At 34.8% G+C, this 11,161-nt stretch overlaps 1 protein-coding gene across 1 annotated transcript; it reads left to right on the top strand.

Moving 5' to 3' along the window:
- Window positions 1-312: 312 nt before the first annotated feature.
- Window positions 313-9,595, top strand: Smp_178410 (hypothetical protein; the record flags this gene model as incomplete). Its single annotated transcript, XM_018790829.1, has 10 exons — window positions 313-484; window positions 518-552; window positions 586-646; window positions 680-777; window positions 809-922; window positions 954-1,015; window positions 1,053-1,158; window positions 2,631-2,757; window positions 6,142-6,226; window positions 9,418-9,595. The coding sequence occupies 10 exons, from the start codon at window positions 313-315 to the stop codon at window positions 9,593-9,595; spliced, it is 1,038 nt and encodes a 345-aa protein (XP_018645849.1).
- Between the last annotated feature and the right edge of the window lie 1,566 nt (window positions 9,596-11,161).

Below are 11,161 nucleotides of genomic sequence, written 5' to 3'. Positions count from 1 at the left end.
AAACCACCGTCTTGAGCCGCATTAGGTAGTAGTTTTATCAACACTACATCCTGAGGATGAAAGTTATGGCTTTAAAAGAAATGAACCACTGGAAATTCATTGAAGTCACTAATGATAAGGAAGAAAACTACCTAGATTTACCTCATCAGAGACTACCGTTTTCTGGAATTTCGCACCTATAGCGAGATACCAAATCAAGTTACAAATGGTTGACACCGACTTGATGTGGAGATATTAGATGTCGAGACAGAAATCCGAACTTGGACGCTACGTTTCAAGGTCTTGAACTATGATGTGTTGAGGGTGATTAAAATGTCTACTGTCATTGTAAGTTTTTTTTCTTATTCTAAAGACGTATTTCAGTTGCGGCTGAGACATCTTCGAGCTGTCTATGGACGAAATTTTAGTGTCCCCGACGAAGAGTCCAGTGCAACTGTAGGAGTGACTTTTGCCTTAAGTTCTGTGAATCAGGATAACATTGGATGTAAGATGTTTTTAAAAAGAATCTTATTTACAGACTACTACGTCAGTGATGTTGCCTGTGACCTCAAAGTAGCGTATCACTTTTCAGTAATATTTTTTCAGAATCCAGAATGGGATCCCATTGAAATACGTAATCTCCCTAAACAATACCTATCATCTAAAGGTTTGAAATTGATTTCTGAAACATCTGTATCAGCTGTCTTGTTTACTTTTTTTCTATCGCATAGAGAAAGCAACTCAATTCTGTTTGAGATTGTAGTACATTTTTCCGGCCTCGTTCTTACAAACTCAGAAGTACGTCATAATTTATATAATTGTTGTTTAGATGCGCGAAAATATGTGTATCTCTGACTCAAGAGATCAGGTTTACTTCCAGATGGGCGGGCGTATTTATGCTTCTCGTGAACACTTTGACCCGGGCATAATTTGTCCCCATCTGGTAGCATTCTTATTAAATAATTGATTTCTAGTTGCCTAAAGGTAGATCCCTCCTTGCCTCCAAGTTATCTTACAACTTTACCACGCTTCAAAAGTAATTTGTTTTCCGTTGATGCTAATGATGAGCTCAGGTTTTTAGCTAACAAAGAAGCCTCTAAGGTTCAGTTAGAACGTATCAGCTACATGCAAAATCTTGCTAGTGGTTTGCAATCTTCACTTCATAGCTTATTTAGTCAAGTAAGTGCTTTTGCTTTTGGAGTGATCTAATTCATTGAATAGTCAGAGTTTTGGAAGCCATTTGGCTTCATATAGCAATTTTGTGTTGTGTGCCTAAAATTCAGCATGTTTCTAACTAGAAATGGAATGCTGTTATCATTGCACTGCCTTTGTACTAATTTCGCACATTTAGATTCAAATCATGTTCTGCACATTTGACTTTATAACATATGACCTTTATATTTTCAGCACCCTTATAAATTAGTTGGTTCTAACCACCATAGTTCAATAGCTCAGTGAAGAATTTTTTCTATAAGTTGAAAGTGACTAGAATTCACTTCCTACTAATAATTTCTATATTTTATAAGCCATCTGTACAATTGTTAAGTGTGCGTTTGTTATTAACGCGTTAAATTTCAGATAGATAATTTTCTTGAAGTAGAGCCTGTTTCCAAATGTACTTGGTTGTCTAACTAATATCAGGTCCAAGCAACGTATGTACAAATGAACTTAATATCTATGAGTGCTAAATTAGCTGAACAAATATGCGTTTACTGTTGCGAATGAGTTTCCGACTCTATCGTAAGTTACGTTACTTTGTTAATCAAAACAAGATGAGTAAAAATACATTACAAAGAATTGAAATCAGTGATTATTCATCACTATTGAAGTTCAAACTAGTGACTTAGGTGTACGAATAGAAGACTCTACAAACTCTGCTGCTGGTTTTCATTTATCGGAGAATGGTGGTGGGGTTTGCTTAAGTCTCGTGGTTAGAATGAAGTCACTTATCACTGCCTAGCTTCCATTGGTCATCAAAATGATCTGTTTATCACGAAAATCATCTCCGAAGACTTGAGTAGTGTCAAGTAGGAAAACAATATTAAAATAAGGCAAATACCTATCATATCCTATTTATTTCTCGGGATTAGAAGTGTTACTAAACTATCGTAATGTAACCTTTGCTGATTTTGATTTCTATCCCTCACTGCATTACTTTGTCTCCAGTTATTTTATTTATCTAAACACATAAACATTGGTACAAGGAGGCATCAAATAGAAATGCGCCACATAAATCATTCAATTTATGTGAGGGCTGGGATACTACCCGGGTGCCCTAACCGAAGCAGATGATTTCCTAAGAGCGTTACACCCCGAGTCTTTGATCTAAAGGTCTAATCCACAAAGCAGTGGAGCGACGTAAGAATATGCAGTTCAATGGTAGCCGGTGACCAACATTTGGTTCATACGCCATTTTTTCCCCCGGGATACTAAGCCCATGTGGACCATTGGTTTAAAATCATGGTTTTCCAATTCCCCTAGGTGAACTTTCCGTGTCCACCAACCTGGTTAAAGCGCAGGACATTCGCTTTTCGTTTTCTCAATTTCATAAACAACGCCCCCAGTTCTGTGTAGATTGGAACTTATGGTTAAAATTGTTGAAATATATAACTTACACTGCCAGCTTCTACCTGTTTATTCGAAATTTTAAGGGTATAGCTACTGAAAGGTTAGCTATTGCAATCGACTCTGTCAAGCAACGCACAGAAACACTCAAGTACTCAATATCACTAGCACGCAATAAACTACACGTACTGGAAAGCAGAAAATTTACTCTAGGCAAGTTTTAACCACTTTTTTTTTACCAGTTTTTAAGATTTCAGATTTGTAATTTTTCGAAAGGGATAGATGTTTTTGTCACCACTCAACCATATTGATTCCCTGAAAAGAGTAGTATAGTTTTAAACTTTAGAATAATTAGTTTAAAATCAGCCCAACTATTTAAAAGTTGGTGTTTAATACGTATATGTTTGTCATCGGACGGTAATATCTATGTATACTGTCGACGTGTTTTATTACATTATTTATGATTTATATTGTTAAATTGTATCTTTAGTTTATGGGTGGTAGTGGCAGGTCGCTAGCTCCATATCTGTTATTTTGGCTTCAGTGCCTATTTCAAAACATTGCTTTCCGATTGGATACTTTTCAATATCGAAATGATATTTCGGCTTGCTAGTATATTGGAATCCCAGTTTCATAAAAACATGTGGGAATATTTGCCTAAAACCTAAACGTTGACTTGTAAATAACTGGTTCAGAATTTGTTTTCCCTTTGTTACTGATGAAAATGACTTTTAGGACTCGAAAGACTACCCCATATGCTTGGTAAAAACATTTATTCTTACATAACTCCCTACAGATTAACTTTAGTTACATGTTTTTACCAACACAAATAGTGACCTAAACCATCATATCAAAAGTATTAAAAAGTGATTTAAGTATTTAATCCTATGACTCGTTATCTTAAAAGTTTGTTTGAACAAAATCGACTGAGTGGCAATTTGTAAAACGAATACCTTAAGACACTTTTTGGATCTTATTTTAGCCCAACTATTAACTGATCTGCATATATATATATATATATATATATATATAGGCATAGTAATGTAAGATCCGTCTCATGTTTTCATCACTTCAAGTGACTTCAACTCACACAAGAACAAAAAATGTCAAGAGTAAAGGTAATAACAGATAATAGCAGTGCAGACCTAAGAGAATGGAAACAGTTTTAAATCTCTGTCTCAATTGATATTAAATCGTTTCCTTTGCTTCTCTTACTTGGGCTAATGATAGAGTGGGCCTATTCAGACAAGTACGAATTCATTACCTATAGTACTTCTTTCGGCTAACTTAAAAATTGAAAGATATAAGAACCTGATATTCAGGACTTCCAGAAAGTATGATACCATCTGCGTATTGGAAGAACGTGTAGGAAAGTATACTTGCCACCGCGATACTTTAGTTTGAATATTGGAGTAGTTAGCTTCTCAGTAAGTTGTAAGGTCTTTACAAAAATCATGAACGTACACAATTAGCCAGTCAAAACAAATATAAGAAAGGAAGGTTCATGGAAATGTTTGGAAATCGGTGACAGAAGTTTAAACAGTTCACTATTTGTCAGGTAAATAATTAAACTCGTGTTTTGTATGTAGTTTATTTAGACTCAGTGTACGTCCATAGCATGGATACTTACATTTTTGGATAAGAGAAGGATGTTTTCCAAAGCAAATTTACCGGCATCATCTTGTTTAATTGCATGCAAATTTCTGATGGGCTTTAATTACTTTTTAAAAATCAAAGTGTTTTTTGCATATTTCTAGAACACGACCCAACGATTTCTTCATGTTATTAAAGTGGATAATAGAAAATATGATGTCCAAGAAAAGTAGAATTTGAATGGATGAAATTCAAAAGTTCTACATGACCTTCTATAGAGTAAGAAGAATGTTGGTACTAGAATCGTTGTCAGGTCGGTTTATCCGTCTGTCAACCATTGGACAAGTATAATATGTTGCTTCTAAAATAGACGATATTTTTAGGCCACTAGTATTTATATATATGCCTTCAGAGCGTTGTTCGTGCATGTTGGGACTATCGAGTAAACGGTTCTGAAATTCGGCCTAGGGTACTATTTGAAAATGGCGAATCGGAAGTGGGGTAGTGAATCTTCACCTTGGCATTCCGCTTTTTAGTGCTGATAACTTTATCAAAGTAACGGTGAACCAGAACTTACAAGAATATCAGCTTATGTTTGGTAACTTAATCGAAGTTGTTCTGGATAAATTAATTCTGTGATGTTGAGTAAATGAATTGATAACCATAACAGACAGGCGTGGACTGATGCATTTGACAATAGTTTCAATTGTAAAAAATACATGTTTTTATGATGAACAACTTATACTGTCACGTTTGTGTTGAAAGTGTTAGTTTGAGGAAGGGTGGTGCTGTTGGGACCAAGCAAAATTTTATCTCCACCCCTCATTTTTATTCAAACAATGCGAATCCCATTTCATGTAAATCATTTCTATTATGAGACATTCTTTGTGATCTAAAATTTTTTTCTAAACGGTTTCAATTTTATGGCCTAATATTATAGTATCTAGACCTATGGTTAAAGATCTTTCAAATTTTCTAAGCTCTGTCGAATTTATTGGTGGTTAAACAGAGTCTGTGCAATGCTTATTTTTTCTGACTTTGATATGCAAAAAATTTTGTCCGATTTATATTCCGTAACAGCGTGAAAATTTTATCTTGTAGACACAAATAGAATTTGAATCCCTCGGTATTTTATCTTTCAGACAAAGTTACTTTGTAGTATTTCAGAGATTCCAAATAATACTCTGATATTGTATTTGTTGAGTACTCTTTTAATCTCATCTGATTATGTGATCCGTATAGAATGACGATTGTTGTAGTCCATGATTTTGGAGTGATTATTCGGTCATGTTAAATATTATTCTCTATTTTGTGGACAAAATTTCCCGGTTAGTTATTTCTATTTTTAAGAATTCTAGTTGTGTTCTCCTTTCTCTTCTTTTTTGTTTGTTATCGATATGTGAGTTCTTCTCAAAATACTGACGACAACTAATACTGTTGTACTTCTGATGGAAGCTGAGAAATTAAAATCTAAATATTTGTTCGAATGTGCTGTTTTTTTGAAAATAGTCATATTCAAATATACTAGGCAGTCTAGAGAAATTAATATACCTCCGTCTGATTCTAAAGTAAATTTAATACCGGGTGACTTACTGTTTAGTTTCTCCCAAAAAGGGTAGTATATTTCACGTTTTAATACCACGAATATAACGTTAGCGTATCCTAGCCAAATTTTTTATTTGAGTACGTTTAAGATATTTTCTTTGCAGTTGTTCATGAATAGATTTGCTTGTTTTCGATTTTCATTTCTTTCATCCCATCTTGTCAAATTCACATTATCGTGGGGCTATGAATTGTGATCATTTAGATTAATGCTCAGTTAATTTATATCTTTATCTACTCTTAGTGATACATAATTGCTTGTTTAGTCAATATAAAACCTACTGTATCTCAACATAGTAACTCCATATACTTTTAAGATTTTATTTGATCGAGAGATGAAGATTATTATTGCAATATTATTATCTTCTGTTTAATATGTAACTTGTTCATATTTGTTTACAGAACAGGAATTCTTAAAGATAGATGCAAATAAAGCAGCAATCAATAGCCGGTTGCAAGTTCTAAAACAATCTTTAAAGGATGGCTAGTAAGTCTTATCATTATTATTGGCGTGTCCACTTATTTACGTCGTTGTATTTTATTTGATCATTCTATCATCGTTTTGTATAAATTATTTTCCTGAGAAATTTAGGAGTATTGTAAATCTTAATATCAGGCTTCACAGAAAATTTCATATGAAACTCTGGATCTAGAACCTTTACTACTTAATTCTCAACAGCAGATTTCAGTTACAGTCCACTCAGATGACGGAGTCTCTACCTACACGCCTGACTGCAGTTTCTATGAAGTAAAGAATGCGTTTTATAGAAAAATCTGTGCTCTCCTTTCAAAAGCCAAAAGGTCAGATGTTATTGTCGCAGTGTATTGTAGTACCCAAGTGTGTAGTGTAGACCAAAATGAAAGACTCTTATGCTGATCTTACATTGTCTCAGCTCTGCCACAAGTACTCTCAGACAATGACTTGTTCTTAGTAAGCATCAACTTCAAGCATAAAGAAAGACATTATCTGGCGCGACGATCCCTAAAATCGACCCAACAGTGGACACAAATGGACTATATTTCCGTCAACCATCATTAGATAGGCTTGACAGAAGACTGTCTCTCACCCTGCAGGACATGTTTAGATTCTGATTGTGCTTTAATACAAGCACATGTTTGTTTATATCTTATTGGACGCAGAGAATCTACAGCACAAAAATGTCTTATAATTCAGCTTAATGAATATGCTTCAGGAACAACTAGAAATGTGGTTAGTTAATCATCTAGATGATGTTCACCTCGATAGCGGCTGAGATGATATCCAAATAGCTATGGAAATAGCATTGATATATACCAATGACTTAGATCAAAGGTTGGGGAAAATCTTTGGGTTTTGGGATCATCTACTGAACTGATAGATTCTCAGAAACTGATCCCATCAGGCTCAGAATATGATGAGGGGAAAAGACAACTCAAATATGGCTTGGTAAAATATTTGCGCGATAATTGTAAACAGTGGTGAGCAGCGGAATCAGAAAGAATGAAAAAGACGGCGGCACTATATAACAGTAGGTATCTTTTCAGACTTATAGGTTCTATTTATTTATTTAAACACATAAATATTGGTACATAGGGGCACCAAAATAAATGAGCCACACAATAAGAAAATTAAATTATGAAGAGATAACAGAAGTATTAAAAACTGAGGAGTCATTAAAACTACCCATTCCTGAACCAAGAGGTTGGGGGCAACGCTTTAAATAACACTTTGACTGGTCTCCAGTTGCCTACTGTTACCAAACAACCTGAATGTGATGCTGTTATAACGCGAAATATAACATATTGCGATAGGACTACACGAAATTCTACCGATTGACCAAATTCAGATATCCTAGTTCGATCCCAATACTGTTCCCCAACTCCAATAAATCAGAACACAGCCGTTAAATAAGAATTGCTTATGGGGTCAGCAGCAGAACAAAAATGGTTTACAGACAAGGCATATTTATACAGTTACGATGACTATTAACAGTAACCAATGGAAAGGAAGGACACGTAAAGGTTATAATTAGGACGACTCAAAATTGACCAATAGGGAAACGACACATGAAAGTCATAGTTAGGACACTGTAAATAATGGCCAATAGGAGATAACATGCGAATTATGTGAAGAGTCTGAAAACATACCATTTTACATTCGAGATAATTTTTGGGATATTCTTGTGAATATCCTAACAGATGCTAACATTAGCTGTACTACTCTTAATGAGGTTGAAAAACTCTTAGCTAATCTAAAACAAAGACAAGCAACAGGCCTTAGTGGATTAGCCCCTCAAATGTTTAAAAATGTTAGTCCAGTTTTAGCAGTTAGATTAACTGAGATATTAACCTACGTCTGGGAACCGAATGTATTTCCATCCGATTGGTTTCGTTCGGTGATCGTTCCAATTTATAAGAAGGGATGGGAATCCTCTTCTGATGACAACAGAATAATCAGTCTGGTCAACATAGTGTCTAAAATATTAACCTCAACAACCGTTCAACGCTTAACTAGTGCTCCAGCTTCCGCAACATAAACATACCTACTGACTGTCAACTATAGCTGTATTTCTTGACCTTAAGGAAGCGTCCAGCTTCGTAGATCAAAAACTTTTATGGCGGTGTTTACCAATGAAAGGGAGTATTAAAGAATTGCGTCACATATACAAGGTCTCTACTCGAATACTATTCGTCAAGTCAAATCTCATGGCGAACTGTCATCGAAAATAATAACATCAAGTGCTGTTTGCCAGAATTGCCAGCTTTTCTCATTTTTATTTAATTTCGTCACAAATATGCTTTCAGATTAGCACCCTCATCGTCTGAATTTTTAGGAATTGATCTTCTAACAGGAGACTCAATTGCTAACATGGGATAAGCGGGTGATGTAGTCCTGTTTGGTGAAGACGTTGACAAAATGGACTATTCTGTTCCCTTTGGTGTGTTTGGAATCAGTCAGTCAGTTTGGAATGCGTTCCTCTTTCTTCGCATGTTGCTTCGGAAGGGGTATGCGTCAAACCTAAACTAATCTTAGAGGTTTCGTTAGCCCTGGTAGGTTGTTGTGTGACTGGTTAGATTTTGCCAGCTTATGTTACTTGTGGCATAGAGAGGATGTCGTTTTATCAACTAGAAAGGAACTTGCTGCTCAACGTTTCTCTCCATTGTCATTTATGGCTTTTAAACGTAGTAAACGTGAACTCCATCCCGCAAAAAACAACCTTGTTAACCAGAGAAAACAATTTAAACTCTACCCTTGAAGTCGAGGGATCTTCACTTATAAAAATTATGATGCCTCATGGTGAAAGCCGAGATTCTTTGGAAGTCATGAGGACGATTCCTTTCTAACAACCAGAGCAACAATTAATACAGGTATATGGAATGTCCGTACAATGCGGTAGATCGGGAGGACTAATCATTTATATATATATATATATATACTTGTTTTTCATTTCAAAAGCTTGATTCGTTGAAATAGAACTGCTAAAACCATGCGCCTGGCGTCATTAAAAACGAAAGAATTACAACAATAAGATAAAAAAAATTGTTTATCTCAATGGAGGAGTTTATTGGTGAATGACAGTGACTTCATGGACTGATATCACCTCTTCAATTAACATCCCTAGATTCTTAAGGTATTTATTTATATACTATTATCCATTTGTTTTTCCTTGAATCGTGTATCCTTTTCTTTTTTCACAGTAATGACCTCAGTAAAACACGTTACGCACTGATGACTCGTATTCTTTATTTGTTAAATGAAGTTTATGGTCTTTTTATCGATGATTTAATAAATCCAGTGTACAACATTAGTGAAGAAATTAGCTCAAACGATATCACAGTAAGCCATAATTATAATAATTGTCATTGTTTCATATGAAATGAACGTAAGTTATTATGGACCGTGATTCAGTTTATTATACCATGTGAACACTTTGGTCACTACTTACATACAAACAAGTCTAGTTTGATAATAAGCATGGATGTATGCAGTATGTTCCAACTATCGTTCAGTAAACTTATTTGCATAACGTCATCAACGAAATCGCCTGCCTCTTTTTGTTTTAAGCTTTAAGCCTTACACAAAAACTCTCCACTAAGATGTTCCCTCACATTTATAAGAAGAGCACCTAACATATTCTCGATCAAACGTATTTAGTATTCGTATGTCTACTTTGAACAAATGTAAAGTTTATCTCAGTGAACTGGTAATAGCCATACTGATTCATTGATGAGGTTTCTCACATCTCGCTGGTACCACTTATAGTTTGTGCCTAGTTGGTAATTTTGCTTATTGTCCTCTACTGTAGCTTTTCAGCAGCTGTGAATGACCATCTTAGAAAATAAACTAGATAGGCTATGAAAAACACGTTTATATAAATTGGAATTGAGACTATGGATTCTTAGGTTATTTATTCCATCCTTTATTTTCGAATGTCATGTAGCGGCGCGGAGGTTAAGGGGTTCGACTTCCAGCCACTAAGTCTCAGGTGTGAACCCTGCCTCACCTAATCCTGTTTGAGCGACTAAGTAATATAACTAGCTCTTATACATGAAATGTGGCTCGAACCCTGGTATACCAATCCGTACACATGGTAAATGAGTTGAATAAAATAGAAATTACTCTTGAAATCGGTGTAAACAAACCATTAGGTGATCAGTCAAAGAAATCATAAAGTATTTCGCCATTGCTTCTAGTCAGGTGTATCTTATTTCTCCATCATTAGAAGAGTATTCTTAGTCAGCTAGACTGTTCAACATGCTGGGTGTTGGATAAACGATCAGAATAAGCAAACGACACAAGTTCATTGAAAGTTTGCTTACGTATATATCAGATTCTCCACTTCAACAAATAACAAACGACTTAGCACATAGTCAAAAGTTTCCATAACACCATCCCATTAATTAAAACTCCTACTATTATACATTGTGAGTTAGAAGAGTAGAGAAAAATCTACCTTCAAGAATTGTTTCGACAAGATAATTGTTTAAAAACTTGAGTGAAATATATTTGTTCTAATATTTAAAAATGTGACTGGAAGACACCTTTGATATATCCGGGGTCATGAATTTAGCATGACGTCAGTTTTTCAGTTTACTAACACTTATTAATTGACCTACGAAATTCGCTTCTTACGTTCACCCATGTTTTAACTGACTTATAATCATGTTAATTTCTGTGTTTAGTATCTAGTATATGAATATTTTATTTTATTCGATAAGAAAACTTTCTAGCTATCAGTATTACTGTTGCTTGGAAAGATCGTATTACTAATGTATACTTCCTAAACTGTTATAAATTAAATAATATGCTGAACAAAATGTTGCATTGAAATAAAACAAATTTCATATTGAACAAAAGTCACGCTAATCTAAAAAGTAAGTGGTCTTGCATTTATATTCCGTCCTGACGAAACCCAATAATCACGGAGCCTTGGAATAAAAG

This window comes from Schistosoma mansoni (genome assembly GCF_000237925.1).
Source record: "Schistosoma mansoni, WGS project CABG00000000 data, supercontig 0013, strain Puerto Rico, whole genome shotgun sequence".
In the NCBI taxonomy this organism is placed as follows: Eukaryota; Metazoa; Platyhelminthes; class Trematoda; order Strigeidida; family Schistosomatidae; genus Schistosoma; species Schistosoma mansoni.
The sequence above is the reverse complement of the archived record's forward strand: the minus strand, read 5'-3'. Positions and strand labels throughout refer to the sequence as shown.